Genomic DNA, 24,416 nt, shown 5'->3' with positions numbered 1-24,416 from the left:
CCAAAACCTTAGTTCTCATCTCTGGAGCAAAACCCTCAATGTGATCTTTCTCTTTTTGCAAAACACTTGGAGATACAAAGAGAGGTAGTTCTTGATTTCCACATCAAAGAATGTGTGCAATTTAACATCATAGATAAGTTAAAGGGAAGGGAAAGAAAAAAAATAATAAGGAATGACATCCATGACCATTTTTTTCCTTGTAATTAATTAACACTTGCTATTTAGTACTTAAACTGCAATGAGTATAAATATTATATGACTTAATCTCCCACTTGAAATTGCCCATGGCCTCAGAATATAATAGCTAGAAATGTCATTGTACTCAATCATTTCATCGTTGACAGCAACTTACAAAAGCCAAAATGTATGATATAATCATAAAATACTAAGATCTCGATAAAGTAGTACAACAATCACAAAGCAATTGTACCATTGCAACAAAATATACCTCAAAGTACCATTCTTTGAAATTTTCATCCTTAGTAAAAGAGAGACCTAAACCAGTCTCCTTCACTTCCTTCTTTTTTCCTCCTAGAATATGAACAACACATCATTTGCAAGATTAGAAATGGCCATACTTTTATGTATGCATTAACAATGGATCCTAACAAACTTGAGCAAACCAAAAAAAACTTACCACCGACAGACTTTTTCTGCTCCCATCTAGCCATAAACTTCAAGTACTGATAAAATAAAACATAATTTAGAACAATTAAAAACACATTCTAGGCTTTATGGTTCTTGAAAACTATCCTCCAGTTTGCCAAGGTGTTCAGCCCGCAGGAACATCCGATAACCATAAACCTACATCCAACAATACTGGTGCAACTAATAAATCTAAATAGGAATTTAAGCAAACATTAAATATATTTTTAACCCCAGAGATACTATTCTCCATGCTCTAATGCCATTTTGTTTCCTTTGAAGCATATGCTAAAACAATTAAACCAAAAAAACAGAAGTAGTATGCATAAATGACTGTCTAGCACTTTTTTGAGCATTTAAAAATGAGTACAGACAGAATCCCAAACCTAGCAATGCGAGCGGGATTTGTTTCCTGCCCATGGATAATTTGGTTGGTAAGCACCTAATAGCTACTTTTGTGTCCCTAGAACCATTTAAGGATCTTTAGTTAATGTTTACTGATCTCATGATAACATACTTATCATCAATTATCATCCCTTTGGTATGGACATAAATCATGAATCTGCAAAACTTTTGAGCCAATGCTTGTCAAAATATATAAGAAGAAATTTCTAGAGTTAACCCAATACGGATGACCAACGAAAAAAAACCAATCCATTAAAATTGTGTTCTTTGCAAAGTTTTGGATACCCATAAAAAGTGTTTTCTGCCATGATTCGCTATGAATGGGCTATATATCTAAGCTCTGTTCTGTTATAGAGCACTTTATATTTTAAATGCGCATTCTTTGCTTGTATTTAACAAACATTTTAAAAAATATTCTGTATTTACAGAACTGAGGTAAGAGATAGAGATTGATTAATACTACAAAATTATGCAAGTATTGATGCAATAAGTACTGTCAGAAAAGGTCTTTTGCAGCAACTACATAGTAATTAATCAACAATTAGTCTAATTTTTAGTCTTTGGTTGTTGCCAAATTAAGTAAGTAGTCATTGTTAAATCTGAGTATACGTTATTTTGAAGAAGTTCTGGAAAGCCTTTGACTTTTGAAATTTTTATGATGACATCAAATTTGAGTTTGATGCTACCCTTGAAAAAATAATTATATATTCACAGCATTGTTGACACAAAAACAATAGTACACACTTCATACAGAAGGTATCAAGAACATGCCATTGCCCTTTTTATTTTTGTATAATGACAATCCAATATCTAAAAGATTCCTTCTAATATGAAGCAATAGAAAAATATGTAACAATGTGTACTTATTAAAAAAGAACCAGAGCTTCTTTTGCCAAGGTCACTTTTAGTCCTCAACTGAGTTTCCTCTGCTAATGATTCATCCATTTTTATTTAAGATAAGCTTTTCCATTGATGCAGAACTTCTCAATTCAAAAAAGTAACCCAATATGGAATTTTGAGACTAAAAATGATGTAAGTAGTTGTTACATTCACAAAGTATTTTGTACATTCTAATCATCTTTTTAGAGAACAAAAACGTTCAAAACAGAGGAACCCATATCTATTGAAATAAATCATTTGGTAAACCTACCTGAAGCAAAGAAAAATTACTACTCAAATCATTTTCAACTGTTTCTTTCAATCCATTCTTTATATTATCTGAAAAAATAAAAAAAAATTTTACTGCTCTGAGCTTAAATATAGCCATAACGTTCCAAAATTTGTCTTTTCATACACTTATGTGGGCTGTGACTCGAGCCCACCTATGTTTAATTATATGGGAACATAAACTTATGAAATGAAAGAGAATCATTTTTGCATATTGAATATATATCGGGAAAGAAAAGTAACAATTCAAACTGCAGAAAACCATCAATGATCATCATAGCAAGATGTTGATGAGATTGAGAAGACTGACTTGTAACCTTAGCCCGTCTTCCAAACCTTTCGAATTCCATAATCTTAGAAAAGTCCACCGGATAATTCAACTCCACTGCAGCCATCGAAACTCTCCATTGCATTGAGTCAAGGTGTTTCGACCGTAAATCCATTCGCTGACAAAGGCCCGATTCCATGCACAGACGAAACCTTTCTTCCATGCACCGGATGAATGCCTAGAAAGACGGACAGAAGCTTAGAAAGACACTGGCAAATCCCAAGGCAATCACCAATTTACCCATGAGTTGGCTGCTGCACAAATAAGAAGGGTTAAGCTCTGTGATTGAGCATGTCCAAAATCACATATCCGTGTTGATCTCGGAGAGGATGATGACCGTGCTGAAGAACTTGGAAGTAGCATCTTTGATTAGGACCGACTTGGGATTGTGATGCCTGAGTCGGGGCAGTGTGACCATGAAAAGGTCGATAGGATCAACAAAGGAAAAAGGATCTGCAAGAAATGGCAAGTAGAACTAAAAACTCAATAATACCCTTTACTCTTGATAAAATACCAGATACAGGTGTTGAATGTGGAGTATATAGATAGGTAAGAATCATATATAGCTTAGATACCAATTAAAAAAATCCTTTGTTATATAATATATATCTATATATATTTTAAGCACGTAAAAAGATGAGACAGAGATGATAATGAGACAAAGATGATCCAGCCAACAACGGGCATAAAGCTTTTAGGTATTTAATATTGAAAAAATTCCAAAATGTTAAAATTTATGTTAAGCCTTAGTTTTTCCATTAGTGGCATCTAATCTTAACATATGATGTACAAACCCGTGAAGACAGTAGTGCTTCTGCTTCACACCATTGCTACAATTTCCCATATATTATAATCTGTTCATGTGGACATTAATTTTCATTGCTCAAAACTCGATTTATACTGTTTTAAAGAGTTTGTACGATTAGAACTCAAATTGGATTGTTTTTAAGCAAAAATATCCTAACTCCTTTGATTTGAATAATGTAAAATCGAAAGGGAACCAACTGCCAATTAAAATTCGATTTGTTTCATAGTCAAACTAATTTTTTAACAAACCATTTTGGTTTTTTAACAAAATAACCCTTCATCAACATCCCTTACTTGTTCCCCAAATTTCTCTCTGGAGAAAGATTAGATCCTCAAAACAAGACTTCAAGGTGAGTGGGGGGAAATCGATCATACACATCGCTCTAATCATTAGAGCTAAAGACCTTCCCTGCGGAAGGTAAAGACACCGAGCTACTCATGCAACCATAGGCTCCTAAGCATTAAAAAATTTAACAAAACCAACCGTCTCCTCTTACCTCTAAAAAAGAAATGCATATACAAGGATTTACATGATAAGCGAAAGAAACAGAAAAACAGATTAATAACATTTCAAAAGGACAAATATGATACGCAGGCATCCGAGTATTCCCCAATTACACTATAAAGAAGAAATCCTCCACCGAAATTTTTATCTACCGCAACAAGTTCAAACTATAACCTATACAGCCAACCAAGATACAAAGCCTCCCCCTATCCTAAAAGGCTAGCAAAGGGAGAAATATATGCCCTAAAAAAACAAGTAAGACAAACCAATCTATCAAGACAACCCGGGCAGCAAGAGCTGTACCAGGGAAATCCAAGACAGATTAATATTTGAAGCCATGGCAGACTGACAGCACAATGATAAGAATCAGGGCAATAAGGATCCCCAAAACAATCAATTTTATCTTCATAATCGAAGCCACATCTTTCTTCTCATCTTAGTTCCCTGCTGCCTAAAGTCTTGCACCTGTAATGCAATATCAAATTAAATGTATCATATTGTGCATCTTATGTATATCAAGTTAAATGCATCATATTGTGCACCAATATACAAGGCATAAAGAAACCATAAAAGACGGTATTTAAATTAGAAAACCAAAATTGATCAGAATCCTAATAATATTTAAAACCAACTTTGAAAAGGCAAAGGCTTGACCAAAACACAATTAAGTCCTTGTTTCAGTTACCCATAAAATGCAGTTTGAATATGACTAACCTGTGAGCGAAGGTTCTCCGTTTTATCCACCAGCAACTCAATTTTCTCAACACAATCAAGGACCTGGCCAAAGCCAAATGTTACTAACAAAACAACACACCACATGCAATATATCTGAAGTACTTTCAATTTTATAACACATCTAGCAACTTGCAGAAGCTGGATATGCTTCTTATCATGTTTTAACCCTCAAACTACCTCTAGATCAGCTACAAAATCAGCAGCAGCCTATTACCTTCTCAATGTTTTCCATCATAAAACCCTTGACTTCAGAAACTTGAGCTTTCACTTTGGCAAGTTTGCTGATCTCTTCAGGATGGTCCACACAATGCTGCATATGCTCCTTCAATTTGGACCTATTATGTATAAAGAGCTAAGCATGTCACGAAGAAGTAAACAATAAATCTACAAGAAAGATAAAGACAGCTAAATACCCAGATTCTTTATTCTGGCTATTTGCGGTAGCAGTTGCAGCTTTCCTCCACCATATCTCTTGTTGAAGTCTTCCTTGACTCGTTCCAGAAATGCAATTGGAACTTGCCTGCCAGCAGATTCAACTGCTACTACACAGTAGGCTGCAGCACCAAATGTATTTAACAAAATGAGTATATGAGAACGATTCAAGAAATCAGGATTTATGGCAATAAGCATTCATTTCCTATTAAAGCCACATTCAACAAATTCAAACCAGAAGTCAGCATCCAGATCTATGACAAAACCAACATGTTTAAAAAAAAAAAAAAAACCTCTCTCTTTTTTCTTCTCTAAATGTAATCCATTATAAATATAATCAACAGCTTTAAAACTAACATCAATATGCACACACTTGTTAACACATGCACCCACACAGAAGCTAAAAAGCAGCAGCCAGCTGCAATTGATCAATCAGATAGTGACCTGGATATGTCTCATCCATGGGTATGATTAGAGGGTGAGGTCCTTGACAAAACACGTAATTAACAATGTGTCGGAAGGTGCTGTTCATTTTTCCATGTTTGATACTAGTTATGTCTTCATAAGATCCTTTTGCTTTTCAACATCATTCTTTACTTTCTACATATTAAGCATTCATTTGGTAACATCAGCATAGAACTAACTTCCATGCATGGTCATTGGAACCAATCCAGATCCAAAGCACATATAGATGCATGAATGGAAACATCAAACAGACATTGACTTTTGGGATGGCAGGGAAAAATCAACATGAAATGCAGCTAGCTACGGAAAAGAGAAAAGGGAAAAGCATAGAAGCAACAATTAAAATGAAACATACTTCAGACTAGAATGCTTCTTGTAAATTATAAATGGCATAATAAAAAAATAAGCTCTCAAATTATGGTAAAATTCTCACTTAAGCCTTTATTATTTAATTTGTGTCAATCGAGCCATCAACCTATTATTTGGTGTCATGTGAATCCAATTTAGATGGAAATGCTGACATTTCTAATGTCCCCAATTAACTCATGTATGTTGGAATAAGTCACACCTTTAGCAATGCCAGCATTTCCCATTCAAATTGGATTCATTTGACATCAAAATAATAGGTTGGGGACTCAATTGACGCAAATAAAGCAGTAAGGGCTTAAGTGAGGATTTTATCACAGGTGATGGGCTTATTTATCATTATGGCATTATAAATTATGTGAACCTTATGCTACATTAACCTGATAATTTTCAGAGTTATCTCATTAATGCGTCCGAATCTTAATATTACCTCCATTTTGTCTATCAAAACAACCGACAACCACCACCCTCAAAAGATACAATGTCCCTCATTATCACAACTTTTNGCTGATCTCTTCAGGATGGTCCACACAATGCTGCATATGCTCCTTCAATTTGGACCTATTATGTATAAAGAGCTAAGCATGTCACGAAGAAGTAAACAATAAATCTACAAGAAAGATAAAGACAGCTAAATACCCAGATTCTTTATTCTGGCTATTTGCGGTAGCAGTTGCAGCTTTCCTCCACCATATCTCTTGTTGAAGTCTTCCTTGACTCGTTCCAGAAATGCAATTGGAACTTGCCTGCCAGCAGATTCAACTGCTACTACACAGTAGGCTGCAGCACCAAATGTATTTAACAAAATGAGTATATGAGAACGATTAAAGAAATCAGGATTTATGGCAATAAGCATTCATTTCCTATTAAAGCCACATTCAACAAATTCAAACCAGAAGTCAGCATCCAGATCTATGATCAAAACCAACATGCTTAGATAAAAAAAATAACCTTCTCTCCGTTTTCTTTTCTAAATGTAATCCATTATGCATATCATCGACAGCTTTAAAACTAACATCAATATGCACACAGTTGTTAACACATGCACCCACAGAGAAGCTAAAAGGCAGCAGCCAGCTGCAATTGATCAATCAGATAGTGACCTGGATATGTCTCATCCATGGGTATGATTAGAGGGTGAGGTCCTTGACAAAACACGTAATTAACAATGTGTCAGAAGGTGCTGTTCATTTTTCTATGTTTGATACTAGTTATGTCTTCATAAGATCCTTTTGCTTTTCAACATCATTCTTTACTTTCTACATATTAAGCATTCATTTGGTAACATCAGCATGGAACTAACTTCCATGCATGGTCATTGGAACCAATCCAGATCCAAAGCACATATAGATGCATGAATGGAAACATCAAACAGACATTGACTTTTGGGATGGCAGGGAAAAATCAACATGAAATGCAGCTAGCTACGGAAAAGAGAAAAGGGAAAAGCATAGAAGCAACAATTAAAATGAAACATACTTCAGACTAGAATGCTTCTTGTAAATTATAAATGGCATAATAAAAAAATAAGCTCTCAAATTATGGTAAAATTCTCACTTAAGCCTTTATTATTTTATTTGTGTCAATCGAGCCATCAACCTATTATTTGGTGTCATGTGAATCCAATTTAGATGGAAATGCTGACATTTCTAATGTCCCCAATTAACTTATGTATGTTGGAATAAGTCACACCTTTAGCGATGTCAGCATTTCCCATTCAAATTGGATTCATTTGACATCAAAATAATAGGTTGGGGACTCAATTGACGCAAATAAAGCAGTAAGGGCTTAAGTGAGGATTTTATCACAGGTGATGGGCTTATTTATCATTATGGCATTATAAATTATGTGAACCTTATGCTACATTAACCTGATAATTTTCAGAGTTATCTCATTAATGCGTCCGAATCTTAATATTACCTCCATTTTGTCTATCAAAACAACCGACAACCACCACCCTCAAAAGATACAATGTCCCTCATTATCACAACTTTTCTGATTCATGCTATATACATCCAATAAAACATTACCATCTCATTTAAACAGGAAAAAATAAAACATTATCACCCCTAAGTTACACATTCACACTAAAAATCCCCTCAATGATTTTGCTTCTTTTTATGGATTCATTTCACCAGACACTTATGTAGTAAAGATTCAGATAAACCAACACAAACCACTCCAATGAAGACCTTGTCTCCTGTACCCTTAAGTTAGAGGATAGCTGCCAGCAACATTTCAATAGATAATGCCTCCTTATTAACAAGGCAATTCAATTCATAGCCTAACATTTACAAATGGGACAAAAAAATGATTCAGGAGAGAACTACATGGTACATGAATTAAGGACCAAGAAAAAATGTACCTTTACATAAATGTGTATACGACAATTGTTGCAAACTGCTCAGCAAAGGTTGGCCGGAACTAGATATTAACAGCATCACTTTTAGCACAGAAACAACAAGAGTAATTTAGGCTTATTAGCAATGGTGACCGCCCAGGAAAACAGGTTAAAGGTTCAAATGAGTCAGAAGAAGGCCAGGCAGGTTGCTGTTTCAGGTGAAACTTCTTCCTGTCAATAAGAACTTTTACGGAAAGTCTGAAAGAAGAATATCGGTTGCTAATAGATATATCATGTGATGGGACCATAAATTGATGAATAGATGGATATGAATGGGTTGTAAGGTTGTCTTTAGGGCAGATAGCAGCAAGGTTGAGATGCAGGTAACTTTCATTTTGGAAAGTAAAACACTAAGATATGAGTAAAGATAAAGAGGAAAGTGTATGGTCCATTCTTGGACTTCTGCCTTTCCAAGAAATCACACTTTGGGTTTGCTATGTATAAAAACTGACTAATTATATTCCCTTTAACAGCCTTATACCACTACACATGTACACTTATGCAAAAATAAACATACGATAAATTGTGATTCAACCTCTGAGTGAGAAAAACTGAATAACAAACCTGAAAGACTTTGCAGCACCAATAATATCGCCAAAGTAAACATCATTTGGGAACATCTGGACAACATGAGCACGCATTTGATAACAATTGAAGGATCAAAAGACACGTAGAACCAATATGGTTCTTCTTTTGCAAGCAAATATTGGTTTTTCAATGCCTGTTTAACTTGAGCCAAAAAAAAAAAAGAATTGACATTGAGATAATGAATAATCAACAAACTATCACCCCTAAAAAGAAATATATTATAGTAACTTTTGTGAAAATTTTAATTTTTTTCCTTTTTTATTTTTAGTTTGATTGTATCAAATGAGAACGAAAGTGAACAAACTGTAACCCCGATACAAACACTGAAGCAAGCAAAACACATAGTTACTTAATACAATAACCTCTTGAACCCAGAATTCAATTTCAAACTAACGAAAAAGACTTACAAAATATATAACACAAAGCAATTTATTTTAACAAAATTAAACAAAAAAAAATCTAAAATCTTAAAGAAAAAGTTCATTGCCTAAAAAACCCACATCAGAATATTCTTCAAATAATTTGCTTCAATTTACTCTGTATATTATATTATGGATTGATGATGGTAGCATTTTAACTTGGAATGCTTAATCATAACTGTGATTAATTATGAAATTGAACTGACACTAAAAATCAACACAAATTGAATCTAAGAAAAGTAACAAAATCAGAACAAAAGAAAAACTAACTACATATTAGTCATAAAAAATTTGAATACATATCAAAATGAATGTAATCCAAACCAAAAAAACTTCATCTTCATCGAGTCTTTCTTCTTTTGTTGCGATCAGATAAGAGAGTTTCCCAAGCCTGACGAACGATCTTGAAAGCACCATCTGCTGCAACTGAATCATTCTTGTCCGGATGGACCAATAGTACCACTTCTTTGTAGTGTTTTCTAATAGTCGCAGCATCAACTACGGCAGAACAATCTTCGATAAAAAGAATGGAGTACAGAACCTTAGTATCGTCGACCTTCATTTTCTGGCAAAGACTTAACATAGAAGCAAACTTGTGAATCAAATAGGCGGCAATGTACTTCTGCACGATCCGTAAATTGGGGTTCAAATCGAGTGCTGCGAACCCTTGCTGAATAGCCCTGTCGATGTTTCCCGACTTGAAGTATTCCTCTGCAGCTACTTTAGCTCTTTCAGCAGCAATCTCTGTGAATTGAGATTGACAAATACCTTGAAGACGAAAATCAGCCATCGCAACACAATTTCTTCAAAGAGAGTAAGAAACGATCTGAGATTTGATATCTGAAATCTGAGATCTAAGATTTTGTGAGTAAAGGGAGGGTTTTTATATTGTTGGGCAATTTGGCGTTGGAAAAAAGCTATCTTGTTTGCTTGGCGTCTAAAACAAGCGAAGGCAAGTGATCAGGAGTTGCGGCTCGAGAAAGGAGGGCCGGGAGAGAAACCCAGGAACCATCGTGGAAGAGAGGTGGTGCGGCTCGGTTAGAGTCTTACCGAGACCAGCGGAGAAAAAGAAAGAGGCTAGGGTTTCAAGGGATGCTTTTATTACTTGGTAAAACGACACCGTGTAGCAGGAGAGAAATAAGCATTAAGAAGGAAACGTCGTCATGCCATTCATTTCAAGTGATTAATAATAAACGACGTCATTTTTTTTGTAAATTATACGAAATTTTATTGTTTCTCTTTCTCGTGATGAACTCTATAATTTGAATTTAAAATTTCTACTCAAAACGCATCTTATCTTTCTTACTTGAATCAAAATTCAATTTGGTATTAATTGCAATAAGAAACTATGATAGAGAATAATTATAATTAAAGGTATTTAATTGTTATAACAGACTACTTTGTAGTCTTTTGTTTTCATTCATAAAATACCAACTATTAAAAATCTTTTGTTATATAATATATATATATATTTTAAGCAAAAAAAAAAAGATTAGAGAGGATAATGATACAAAGATGATTCAGTTAACAGCGGGCATTAAGTTTTTAAGTATTTAATATTGAACGAATTTCAAGATGTTAAAATTTGAATTAAATTTTAATTTTTCTAATAGTAGGACCTAATCTCAACATATTATATACAAAATCATGAGCACAATAGTACTTTTGCTTCACATCATAGCTACAATTTTTCATATATTATAATATATTCTTGTGGACATTAGTTTCCATTACTCAAACTCGATTTACGATTAAAAACTCAAATTAAATCGTTTTCAAGCAAAAATATACTAACGCCTTTGATTTTAATAAAGAAAAATCGAACCGACTACCAAATAAAATTCAATTTGTTTCGTTGTCAAACTAGTGTTTTAACAAACCATTTTTTTTTTTTTTTGACAAAACAACCATTCGTCAACATCCCTTACTTATTCCCCAAATTTCTCTCCGTAGAAAGAATAGATCCTCAAAACAAGACTTCAAAGGTAGTGGGAGAAAATCAATCATACACATCGCTTTAATCATTAGAGCTAAAGACCTTCCCTGCGGAAGGCGAAGACACTGAGCTACTCATGCAACCGTAGTCTCCTAAGCATTAAAAATTTTTACAGAACCAACCTTGTCCTCTTACCTCTAAAAGAGAAATGCATATAAAAGGATTTGCATGATAAGCGAGAAAAACAAAAAAACAGATTAATAACATTTCAAAAGGACAAATATGATATGCAGGCATCCGAGTAATCCCCCATTACAATATAAAGAAGAAATCCTCCATAGAAATTTTTATCTACCGTAACAAGTTCAAACTATAACCTATACAGCCAACCAAGATACAAAGCCTCCCCCTATCCTAAAAGGCTAGCAAAGGGAGAAATATATGCCCTAAAAAAACAAGTAAGACAAACCAATCTATCAAGACAACCCAGGCAGCAAGAGCGGTACAAGGGAAATCCAAGACAGATTAACATTTGAAGCCATGGCAGACTGACAGCACAATGATAAGAATCAGGGCAATAAGGATACCCAAAACAATCAATTTTATCTTCATATTCTGAAGCCACATCTTTCTTCTCATCTTAGTTCCCTGCTGCCTAAAGTCTTGTACCTGTAATGCAATATCAAATTAAATGTATCATATTGTGCATCTTATGTATATCAAGTTAAATGCATCATATTGTGCACCAATATACAAGGCATAAAGAAACCATAAAAGACAGTATTTAAATTAGAAAAGCAAAATTGATCAGAATTCTAGTAAAATCAATTTTTAAAAAGATAAATAATAATAAAATTAAAAATGAATTAATGAGGATAACAACAAATAGAAGTATCATAGGGATTATTGACAGTGAAGCAAACTCCATGAGCATCTTGTCTACCGCGCAACCTCCTCCATGGTTGAGCACAACACAACTGCCAATAGCATTTGCCCTCATTGACTCATTGCCTGTGCCAAATAATTAAAGCTGAACAACTCAATATTTTCTTGTCATTATCTTTTAATATATCTTTAATTATCATTCATCTATATCATGGTGAATAGTGATGATAAATTTAAAGAAAAAGTCATGAAAACAAGCAAAACCCGTTACTCACGAGCAGACAGAAGATCTAGTGTAAATTAAAAACAAATGCTAGAGTTAACCCTTTCACAATATTTATGACCCTTGACAAAGTTTTCCTTGAACTTTGCACATCACTGCAATGGAGATCTGGTCCTGGAGTACCCAAACTTGTACATCTTACCGTGGAAATCAATTATCATAATCAAATCACTAGGCACCCTACATGACTGATTTATGTAATGAAAATTACACTAGTACAAAAGCTACTAACAGAAACATAACTAACATTTCTCCACAGGTGTTGAGATGTATTTGTACCAGGATCCGATCCAGGTGATATCTCTACCAATGATTTCCTCAGAATTTGGAACATAGACTTCAAATTTTAGTAAGTATATAGAACATTGAATAGAGATTTTAATAGCAGCTAACTTTGAGACAGCTTTATGAATGCATCAATTCCCCCACCAAGTGAGCTACCATTGTCTCATCTCTCTCTAAGTGCTTAAACGTATGCGTGCATCAGGCATTATGCAAATGTAAAAAAGCTTCCACTTTTGCAATTTTCTTTCCTATTCCTCCTTTTTGGTGGGTGAATAGAGATTAAAACTTTTATATGACAAAGGCAATGAAGTGCAAAACTGATCAGCTTCTTTAAACCTATCACCTTGATTTATTTGTACTCTTCACTATAGATCGTCTCAAAGTATTTAGGTAATCATGTCTTGTACTTTTCCCACAAACCACTCCAATGAAGACCGTGTCTCCTGCACCCTTAAGTTAGAGGATAGCTGCCAGCAACATTTCAATAGATAATGCTTCCTTAACAAGGCAATTCAAATCATAGCCTAACATTTACAAATGGGACAAAAAAATGATTCAGGAGAGAACTACATGGTACATGAATTAAGGACCAAGAAAAAATGTACCTTTACATAAATGTGTATACAACAATTATTGCAAACAGCTCAGCAAAAGTTGGCCAGAACTAGATATTAGCAGCATTACTTTTAGCACAGAAACAACAAGAGTAATTTAGGCTAAGATATGAGTAATGATAAAAGAGGAACGTGTATAGTCCATTATTGGACTTTTGCTTTTCCAAGAAATCACACTCAGGGTTTGCTATGTATAAAAACTGACAAATTATATTCCCTTTAACAGCCTTATACTACTACACATGCACACTTATGCAAAAATAAACATATGATAAATTGTGATTCAACCTCTAAGTGAGAAAAACCGAATAACAAACCTGAAAGACTTTGCAGCATCAATGATATCGCCCAAGTAAACATCATTTGGGAACATCTAGACAAAATGAGCAAGCATTTGATAACAATTGAAGAATCAAAAGACACGTAGAATCAATGTGGTTCTTTGCAAGCAAGTATTGGTTTTTCAATGCCTGTTTAACTTGAGCCAAAAAAGAACTGACATTGACAGAATGAATAATCAGCAAACTATCACCCATAAAAAGAAATATATTATAGTAACTTTTGTGAAAATTTTATTTTTTTAGTTTGATTGTATCAAATCAGAAAGAAAGTGAATAACTGCAGCACCGATACAAACACTGAAGCAAGCAAAACACATAGTTTCTTAATACAATAACCTCTTGAACCCAGAATTCAATTTCAAACTAACGAAAAAGACTTACAAAATATATAACACAAAGCAATTTATTTTAACAAAATTAAACAAAAAAAAATCTAAAATCTTAAAGAAAAAGTTCATTGCCTAAAAAACCCACATCAGAATATTCTTCAAATAATTTGCTTCAATTTACTCTGTATATTATATTATGGATTGATGATGGTAGCATTTTAACTTGGAATGCTTAATCATAATTGTGATCAATTATGAAATTGGACTGACACTAAAAATCAAAATCAAATTGAATCTAAAAAAAGTAACAAAATCAGAACAAAATAAAAAGTAACTACATATTATTCATAAAAAAATTTGAATACATTCAAAATGAATCTAATCCAAACCAAAAAACTTCATCTTCATCGAGTCTTTCTTCTTTTGTTGTGATCAGATAAGAGAGTTTCCCAAGCCTGACGAACGATCTTGAAAGCACCATCTGCTGCAACTGAATCATTCTTGTCCGGATGGACCAATAGTACCACTTCCTTGTAGTGTTTTCTAATAGTCGCAGCATCAACTACGGCAGAACAATCTTCGATAAAAAGAATGGAGTACAGAACTTTGGTATCGTCTACCTTCATTTTCTGGCAAAGACTTAACATAGAAGCAAACTTGTGAATCAAATAGGCGGCAATGTACTTCTGCACGATCCGTAAATTGGGGTTCAAATCGAGTGCTGCGAACCCTTGCTGAATAGCCCTGTCGATGTTTCCCGACTTGAAGTATTCCTCTGCAGCTACTTTAGCTCTTTCAGCAGCAATCTCTGTGAATTGAGATTGAAAAATACCTTGAAGACGAAAATCAGCCATCGCAACACAATTTCTTCAAAGAGAGTAAGAAACGATCCGAGATTTGATATCTGAAATCTGAGATCTAAGATTTGTGAGATAAGGGAACGGTTTTTATAGTGTTGGGCAATTTGGCGTTGAAAAGACGCTATTTCGTTTGGTTGGCGTCTAAAACAAGCTAAGGCAAGTGAAAAGGACGGTCGAGAGAGAAACCCAGGAACCATCGTGGAAGAGATGTGGTGCGGCTCGGTTAGAGTCCTAGCCAGACAAGGAAGAAAAAGAAACAGGCCAGGGTTTCACGGGATGCATTTATTGCTTGGTAAAACGACACCGTGTGAGGGGAGAGAAATAAGCATTAAGAAGGAAACGACGTCATGTAACTCATTTCAAGCCATTGACAATAAACCACGTCATTTTCTCTGTAAATTATACGAAATTTTTATTTTTTCTTTTTCTCTTTATGAACTCTATGATTTGAATTTAAAATTTCTACTCAAAATGCATCTTATCTTTCTTATTTGAACCAAAATTCAAATTGGTGTTGATTGCAATAAGAAATTATGATTGAGAATAATTATAATTAAAAGTATTTAATTATTGTACCTAACTACTTCTGTAATCTTTTATTTTTATTTATAAAATATCAATTACAAAAAATTACTTTGTTATATAATATATATATATATATATATATATTTTAAGCACGTAAACAGGTGGGTCAAAGAGATAATGGGACAAGGATGCTCCAGCCAACAACAGGCATCAGGTTTTTAGATATTTAATATTGAAAAAATTCAAAAATGTTAAAATTTGTATTAAGCCTTAATTTTTTCAATTGTGGCATCTAATCTTAGCATATTATGTACAAAACCGCGAAGACAGTAGTGCTTCTACTTCACATCATTGCTACAATTTTTTATATATTATAATCTGTTCTATGGACATTAGTTTCCATTACTCAAACTCGATTTACACTGTTCTTAATAGTTTGTATCATTAGAAACACAAATTGAGTCGTTTTCAAGCAAAAATAATCTAACTCTTTTTATTTGAATAATGTAAAATCGAAAGGGAACCAATTGTCAAATAAAATTCGATTTGTTTTTATAGTAAAACTAATTTTTTAACAAACTTTTTTCTTTTTTTTAACAAAACAACCCCTCATCAACATTCTTTACTTATTCCCCAAATTTCTCTATGGAGAAAGAATAGATCCTCAAAACAAGACTTCAAAGTAAGCGGGGGAAAATCAATCATACACATCTCTCTAATCATTAGAGCTAAAGACCTTCCATGCGGACGGTAAAGACACCGAGCTACTCATGCAACCATAGGCTCCAAAGCATTAAAAAATTTAACAAAACCAACTGTGTCCACTTACCTCTAAAGAAAAGCATATAAAAGGATTTACATGATAAGAGAGAGAGAAAAAAAAAAAACAGATTAATAACATTATGCAGGCATCCGAGTATTCCCCCATTACAATATAAAGAAGAAATCCTCCGTAGAAATTTTTATCTACCGCAACAAGTTCAAACTATAACCTATACAGCCAACCAAGATACAAAGCCTCCCCCTATCCTAAAAGGCTAGCAAAGGGAGAAATATATGCCCTTCAAAAACATGTAAGACAAACCAATCTATCAAGACAACCCGGGCAGCAAGAGCTGTACCCGGGAAATCCAGGACAGATTAACATTTAAAGCCATGGCAGACTGACAGCACAATGATAAGAATCGAGCAATAAGGATACCCAAAACAATCAATTTTATCTTCATATTCTGAAGCCACATCTTTCGTCTCATCTTAGTTCCCTGCTGCCTAAAGTCTTGCGCCTGTAATGCAATATCAAATTAAATGTATCATATTCTGCATCTTACGTATATCAAGTTAAATGCATCATACTGTGCGCCAATATACAAGGCATCAAGAAACCATAAAAGACGGTATTTAAATTAGAAAACCGAAATTGATCAGAATCCTAATAAGTTTTAAAACCAACTTTGAAAGGCAATGGCTTCACCAAAACACAATTAAGTCATTGTTTCAGTTACCCATAAAATGCAGTTTGAATATGACTAACCTGTGAGCGAAGGTTCTCCGTTTTATCCACCAGCAACTCAATTTTCTCACCACGATCAAGGACCTGGCCAAAGCCAAATGTTACTAACAAAACAACACACCACATGCAATATATCTGAAGTGCTTTCAATTTTATAACGCGTCTAGCAACTTGCAGAAGCTGGATGTGCATCTTATCATGTTTTAACCCTCAAACTACCTCTAGAACAGCTACAACATCAGCAGCAGCCTATTACCTTCTCAATGTTTTCTATCATAACACCCTTGACTTCAGAAACTTGAGCCTTCACTTTGGCAAGTTTGCTGATCTCTTCAGGATGGTCCACACAATACTGCATATGCTCCTTCAATTTGGACCTATTATGTATAAAGAGCTAAGCATGTCACGAAGAAGTGAACAATAAATCTACGAGAAAAATAAAGACAGTTAAATACCCAAATTCTCTATTCACGCTATCCGGGGGAGCAGTTGCAGCTTTTCCTCCACCATATGTCTCGTTGAAGTCTTCCTTGACTCGTTCCAGAAATGCAATTGGAACTTGCCTGCCAGCAGATTCAACTGCTACTACACAGTAGGCTGCAGCACCAAATGTATTTGACAAAATGAGTATGAGAACAATTAAAGAAATCAGGATTTACGGCAATAAGCATTCATTTCCTACTAAAGCCACATTCAACAAATTCAAACCAGAAGTCAGCATCCAGATCTATGATCAAAACCAACATGCTTAGATAAAAAAAATAACCTTCTCTCCGTTTTCTTTTCTAAATGTAATCCATTATGCATATCATCGACAGCTTTAAAACTAACATCAATATGCACACACTTGTTAACACATGCACCCACAGAGAAGCTAAAAAGCAGCAGCCAGCTGCAATTGATCAATCAGACAGTGACCTGGATATGCCTCATCCATGGGTATGATTAGAGGGTGAGGTCCTTGACAAAACACGTAACTAACAATGTGTCGGCAGGTGCTGCTCAGTTTACCATGTTTGATACTAGTTACGTCTTCACAAGATCCTTTTGCTTTTCAACATCATTCTTTACTACATATTAAGCATTCATTTGGTAACATCAGCATAGAACTAACTTCCATGCATGGTCCTTGGAACCAATCCAGATCCAAAGCACATATAGATGCAGGAATGGAAACATCAAACAGACATTGACTTTTGGGAGGGCCGGAAAAAATCAACATGAAATGCGGCTAGCTAAGGAAAAGAGAAAAGGGAAAAGCATAGAAGTAACAATTAAAATGAAACATACTTCAGACAAGAATGCTTCTCGTAAATTATAAATGGCATAATAACAAAATAAGCTCTCAAATTATGGTAAAATTCTCACTTAAGCCTTTATTATTTTATTTGTGTCAATCGAGCCATCAACCTATCATTTGGTGTCAACTGAATCCAATTTAGATGGAAATGCTGACATTTCAAATGTCCCCAATTAACTCATGTATGTTGGAATAAGTCACACCTTTAGCGATGTCAGCATTTCCCATTCAAATTGGATTCATTTGACATCAAAATAATAGGTTGGGGACTCAATTGACGCAAACAAAACAATAAGGGCTTAAGTGAGGATTTTATCACATGTGAAGGGCTTATTTATGATTATGGCATTATAAATTATGTGAACCTTATGCTACATTAACCTCATAATTTTTAGAGTCATCTCATTAATGCACCCGAATCCAAATATTACCTCCATTTGTCTATCAAAATAACCGACAACCACCACCCTCAAACGATACAATATCCCTCATTATCGCAACTTTTCTGATTCATGCTATATACATTCAAATAAAACATTATCATCTCATTTAAACAGGAAAAAATAAAACATTATCACCCCTAAGTTACACATTCACACTAAAAATCCCCTTAATGATTTTGCTTCTTTTTATTGATTCATTTCACCAGACACTTATGCAGTAAAGATTCAGATAAACCAACACAACCACTCCAATGAAGACCGTGTCTCCTGCACCCTTAAGTTAGAGGATAGCTGCCAGCAACATTTCAATAGATAATGCCTCCTTAACAAGGCAATTCAAATCATAGCCTAACATTTACAAATGGGACAAAAAAATGATTCAGGAGAGAACTACGTGGTATGCGAATTAAGGCCCAAGAAAAAATGTACCTTTACATAAATGTGTATACGACAATTATTGCAAACAGCTCAGCAAAAGTTGGCCAGAACTAGACATTAGCAGCATTACTTTTAGCACAGAAACAACAAGAGTAATTTAGGCTTATAATCAATGGTGACTGCCCAGGAAAACAGGTTAAAGGTTCAAATGAGCCAAAAGAAGGCCAGGCAGGTTGCTGTTTCAGGTTAAACCTCTTCCTGTCAATAAGAACTTTGACTGAAAGTCTGAAAGAAGAATATTGGTTGCTAATAGATAAATCATGTGATGCGACCATAAATTGATGAATAAATGGATATGAATGGGATGTAAGGTTGTCTTTAGGGCAGATAGCAGTAAGGTTGAGATGGAGGTAACTTTCATTTTGGAAAGTAAAACACTAAGATATGAGTAAAGATAAAGAGGAAAGTGTATAGTCCATTCTTGGACTTCTGCTTTTCCAGGAAATCACACTTAGGGTTTGCTATGTATAAAAACTGACAAATTATATTCCCTTTAGCAGCCTTATTACCACTACACATGCACACTTATGCCAAAATAAACATATGATAAATTGTGATTCAACCTCTGAGTGAGAAAAACCGAATAACAAACCTGAAAGACTTTACAGCATCAATGATTTCGCCTAAGTAAACATCATTTGGGAACATCTGGACAAATGAGCAAGCAATTGATAACAATTGAAGAATCAAAAGACACATAGAACCAATATGGTTCTTCTTTTGCAAGCAAGTATTGGTTTTTCAATGCCTGTTTAACTTGAGCCAAAAAAAAAAAGAATTGACATTGAAATAATGAATAATCAACAAACTATCACCCCTAAAAAGAAATATATTACGGTAACTTTTGTGAAAATTTTGATTTTTTTCCCTTTTTTTTTTAATTTGATTGTATGGAAAGTGAACAACTGCAGCACCGATACAAACACTAAAGCAAGCAAAACACATAGTTTCTTAATACAATAACATATTGAACCCAGAATTCAATTTCAAACTAACAAAAAAGACTTACAAAATATATAACACAAAGCAATTTATTTTAACAAAATTAACCAAAAAAATTCTAAAAACTTAAAAAAATGTTCATTGCCTAAAAAATCCACATCAGAATGTTCTTCAAATAATTTGCTTCAATTTACTCTGTATATTATATTATGGATTGATGATGGTAGCATTTTAACTTGGAATGCTTAATCATAATTGTGATTAATTATGAAATTGGACTGACACTAAAAATCAAATCAAATTGAATCTAAGAAAAGTAACAAAATCAGAACAAAATAAAAACTAACTACATATTATTCATAAAAAATTTGAATACATATCAAAATGAATCTAATCCAAACCAAAGAACTTCATCTTCGTAGAGTCTTTCTTCTTTTGTTGTGATCAGATAAGAGAGTTTCCCAAGCCTGACGAACGATCTTGAAAGCACCATCTGCTGCAACTGAATCATTCTTGTCCGGATGGACCAATAGTACCACTTCTTTGTAGTGTTTTCTAATAGTCGCAGCATCAACTACGGCAGAACAATCTTCGATAAAAAGAATGGAGTACAGAACTTTGGTATCGTCTACCTTCATTTTCTGGCAAAGACTTAACATAGAAGCAAACTTGTGAATCAAATAGGCGGCAATGTACTTCTGCACGATCCGTAAATTGGGGTTCAAATCGAGTGCTGCGAACCCTTGCTGAATAGCCCTGTCGATGTTTCCCAACTTGAAATATTCTTCCGCAGCTACTTTAGCTCTTTCAGCAGCAATCTCTGTGAATTGAGATTGACAAATACCTTGAAGACGAAAATCGGCCATCACAACACAATTTCTTCAAGGAAAGTAAGAAACGATCTGATATTTGATATCTGAAATCTGAGATCTAAGATTTGTGAGATAAGGGAACGGTTTTTAGAGTGTTGGGCAATTTGGCGTTGAAAAAAAGCTATCTTGTTTGGTTAGCGTCTAAAGTAAGCTAAAGCAAGTGATCAGGAGTTGCGGCTCGAGAACGGAAGGCCGGGAGAGAAACCCAGGAACCATCGTGGAAGAGAGGTGGTGCGGCTCGGTAAGAGTCCTAGCCAGACAAGCGGGGAAAAAGAAGCAGGCTGAGGTTTCAAGGGATGCTTTTATCACTTGATAAAACGACACCGTGTGGTAGGAGAGAAATAAGCTTCAAGAAGGAAACGACGTCATTTCACTCATTGCAAGTGATTAAAAATAAACGACGTCATATTCTTTGCTGGGATTTCTCTGTAAACTATACGAAATTTTTATTTTTTTCTTTTTTTCGTGATGATCTCTATGATTTGAATTTAAAATTTCTATTCAAAATGCATCTTATCTTTCTTACTTGAACCAAAATTCAATTGGGTATTGACTGCAATAAGAAATTATGATTGAGAATAATTATAATTAAAGATATTTAATTGTTATAACAGATTACTTTTGTAATCTTTTATTTTCATTTATAAAATATTAATTATTATAATTTTTTTGTTTTACAATATATAAATATATATATATATATTATTTATAATTTTAAAACACGTAAAAAGGATGGGTTAGAGAGGATAATGGGACAAAGACGATCCAGCCAACAACGGACATAAGGTTTTCAAGTATTTAATATTGAAAGAATTTCAAAATGTTAAAATTTGAGTTAGACATTAGTTTTTCTAATAGTGGGATCTAATCTCAACATATTATGCACAAAACACATCATTGCTACAGTTGTTCACATATTATAATCTGTTCATGTAGACATTAATTTTCATTGCTCAAACTCGATTTAAGGTTAGAAACTCAAATTGGATTGTTTTCAAGCAAAAATATGCTAACTCCTTTTATTGGAATAATGTAAAATCGAAAAAGAACCAACTACCGTATAAAATTCGATTTGTTTCGTAGTCAAACTAGTTTTTTATTTTTTGACAAAACAACCCTTCATCAAAATTCTTTACTTATTCCCCAAATTTCTCTCTGGAGAAAGAATAGATCCTCAAAACAAGACTTCAAGGGGAGCGGGGAAAATCAATCATACACATCGCTCTAATCATTAGAGCTGAAGACCTTCTCTGCGGAAGGCAAAGACACCGAGCTACTCATGCAACCATAGGCTCCTAAGCATTAAAAAATTTTACAAAACCAACTGTCTCCTCTTACGTCTAAAAGAGAAATGCATACAAAAGGATTTACATGATAAGCGACAAAAACCAAAAAAACAGATTAATAACATTTCAAAAGGACAAATATGATATGCAGGAATCCGAGTATACCCCCATCACAGTATAAAGAAGAAATCCTCCATAGAAATTTTTATCTACCGTAACAAGTTCAAACTATAACCTATACAGCCAACCAAGATACAAAGCCTCCCCCTATCCTAAACCGCAAGCAAAGGGAGAAATATATGCCCTAAAAAAACAAGTAAGACAAACCAATCTATCAAGACATCCCTGGCAGCAAGAGCGGTACGAGGGAAATCCAAGACAGATTAACATTTGAAGCCGTGGCAGACTGACAGCACAATGATAAGAATCAGGGCAATAAGGATACCCAAAACAATCAATTTTATCTTCATATTCTGAAGCCACATCTTTCTTCTCATCTTAGTTCCCTGCTGCCTAAAGTCTTCTACCTGTAATGCAATATCAAATTAAATGTATCATATTGTGCATCTTATGTATATCAAGTTAAATGCATCATACTGTGCACCAATATACAAGGCATAAAGAAACCATAAAAGACAGTATTTAAATTAGAAAAGCAAAATTGATCAGAATTCTAGTAAAATCAATTTTTAAAAAGATAAATAATAATAAAATTAAAAATGAATTAACGAGGATAACAACAAATAGAAGTATCATATGGATTATTGACGGTGAAGCAAACTCCATGAGCATCTTGTCTACCGCGCAACCTCCTCCATGGTTGAGCACAACACAACTGCCAATAGCATTTGCCCTCATTGACTCATTGCCTGTGCCAAATAATTAAAGCTGAACAACTCAATACTTTCTTGTCATTATCTTTTAATATATCTTTAATTATCATTCATATATATCATTGTGAATAGTGATGATAAATTTAAAGAAAAAGTCATGAAAACAAGCAAAACCCGTTACTCACGAGCAGACAGAAGATCTAGTGTAAATTAAAAACAAATGCTAGAGTTAATTCTTTCACAATATTTATGACCCTTGACAACGTTTTCCTTGAACTTTCCACATCACTGCAATGGAGATCTGGTCCTGGAGTACCCAAACTTGTACATCTTACCGTGGAAATCAATTATCATAATCAAATCACTAGGCACCCTACATGACTGATTTTTGTAATAAAAATTACACTAGTACAAAAGCTACTAACAGAAACATAACTAACATTTCTCCACAGGTGTTGAGATGTATATTGTACCGAGATCCGATCCCGGTGATATCTCTACCAATGATTTCCTCAGAATTTGGAACATAGACTTCAAATTTTAGAAAGTATATACAACATTGAATAGAGATTTTGATAGCAGCTAACTTTGAGACAGCTTTATGAATGCATCAATTCCCCCACCAAGTGAGCTACCATTGTCTCATCTCTCTCTAAGTACTTAAACGTATGCCTGCATCAGGCATTATGCAAATGTAAAAAAGCTTCCACTTTTGCAATTCTCTTTCCTATTCCTCCTTTTTGGTGGGTGAATAGAGATTAAAACTTTTATATGACAAAGGCAATGAAGTGCAAAACTGATCAGCTTCTTTAAACCTCTCACCTTGATTCATTTGAACCCTTCACTATAGATCGTCTCAAAGTATTTAGATAATCATGTCTTGTACTTTTCCCACAAACCACTCCAATGAAGACCGTGTCTCCTGCACCCTTAAGTTAGAGGATAGCTGCCAGCAACATTTCAATAGATAATGCTTCCTTAACAAGGCAATTCAAATCATAGCCTAACATTTATAAATGGGACAGAAACATGATTCAGGAGAGAACTACATGGTAAGTGAATTAAGGCCCAAGAAAAAATGTACCTTTACATAAATGCGTATACAACAATTATTGCAAACAGCTCAGCAAAAGTTGGCCAGAACTAGATATTAGCAGCATTACTTTTAGCACAGAAACAACAAGAGTAATTTAGGCTAAGATATGAGTAATGATAAAAGAGGAACGTGTATAGTCCATTATTGGACTTCTGCTTTTCCAAGAAATCACACTTAGGGTTTGCTATGTATAAAAACTGACAAATTATATTCCCTTTAACAGCCTTATACTACTACACATGCACACTTATGCAAAAATAAACATATGATAAATTGTGATTCAACCTCTAAGTGAGAAAAACCGAATAACAAACCTGAAAGACTTTGCAGCGTCAATGATATCGCCCAAGGAAACATCATTTGGGAACATCTGGA

The 24,416-nt window shown here is 34.2% G+C and overlaps 4 protein-coding genes, 1 long non-coding RNA gene and 1 pseudogene across 6 annotated transcripts; all 6 read right to left on the bottom strand.

Annotated features, from left to right (window-relative positions):
• LOC108661786 (proline--tRNA ligase, cytoplasmic-like) lies at nucleotides 1–723 on the bottom strand. The gene is made up of 3 exons (XM_018119780.1): nucleotides 638–723; nucleotides 449–531; nucleotides 1–348 (listed from the first exon to the last, which is right to left on the bottom strand). Exons 1-3 carry the CDS (start codon nucleotides 669–671, stop codon nucleotides 229–231), a joined length of 237 nt encoding a protein of 78 aa, XP_017975269.1. The 5' UTR covers nucleotides 672–723; the 3' UTR covers nucleotides 1–228.
• Nucleotides 299–3,051, bottom strand: LOC108661784. The gene is made up of 3 exons (XM_018119778.1): nucleotides 2,528–3,051; nucleotides 2,201–2,268; nucleotides 299–804 (listed from the first exon to the last, which is right to left on the bottom strand). Exons 1-3 carry the CDS (start codon nucleotides 2,706–2,708, stop codon nucleotides 733–735), a joined length of 321 nt encoding a protein of 106 aa, XP_017975267.1. The 5' UTR covers nucleotides 2,709–3,051; the 3' UTR covers nucleotides 299–732.
• On the bottom strand, nucleotides 3,897–5,292 carry LOC108661783 (annotated as a pseudogene).
• LOC108661785 (vesicle-associated membrane protein 724-like) lies at nucleotides 6,362–8,912 on the bottom strand. The gene is made up of 4 exons (XM_018119779.1): nucleotides 8,821–8,912; nucleotides 8,221–8,279; nucleotides 6,495–6,635; nucleotides 6,362–6,416 (listed from the first exon to the last, which is right to left on the bottom strand). The coding sequence occupies exons 1-4, from the start codon at nucleotides 8,895–8,897 to the stop codon at nucleotides 6,406–6,408; spliced, it is 288 nt and encodes a 95-aa protein (XP_017975268.1). The 5' UTR covers nucleotides 8,898–8,912; the 3' UTR covers nucleotides 6,362–6,405.
• LOC18602771 (vesicle-associated membrane protein 721) lies at nucleotides 11,432–24,416 on the bottom strand. Of its 2 annotated transcripts, none has more exons than XM_018119418.1 (5): nucleotides 24,356–24,416; nucleotides 17,287–17,428; nucleotides 17,088–17,208; nucleotides 16,853–16,915; nucleotides 11,432–11,868 (listed from the first exon to the last, which is right to left on the bottom strand). In XM_018119418.1, the coding sequence occupies exons 1-5, from the start codon at nucleotides 24,399–24,401 to the stop codon at nucleotides 11,725–11,727; spliced, it is 516 nt and encodes a 171-aa protein (XP_017974907.1). In that variant the 5' UTR covers nucleotides 24,402–24,416; the 3' UTR covers nucleotides 11,432–11,724. The 2 variants fall into 2 exon arrangements, with proteins under 2 accessions (XP_017974907.1, XP_017974906.1); XM_018119417.1 differs by lacking the exon at nucleotides 11,432–11,868 and adding an exon at nucleotides 16,197–16,604.
• On the bottom strand, nucleotides 22,216–24,348 carry LOC108661750. Its single transcript, XR_001927527.1, has 2 exons — nucleotides 23,768–24,348; nucleotides 22,216–22,981 (listed from the first exon to the last, which is right to left on the bottom strand). It is a non-coding gene; the product is annotated as an uncharacterized LOC108661750 (long non-coding RNA).

Source organism: Theobroma cacao, chromosome 4 (assembly GCF_000208745.1).
Source record: "Theobroma cacao cultivar B97-61/B2 chromosome 4, Criollo_cocoa_genome_V2, whole genome shotgun sequence".
Lineage (NCBI taxonomy): Eukaryota > Viridiplantae > Streptophyta > Magnoliopsida > Malvales > Malvaceae > Theobroma > Theobroma cacao.
Note: the sequence above shows the minus strand (reverse complement) of the source record. Positions and strands in the feature narration are given on the sequence as shown.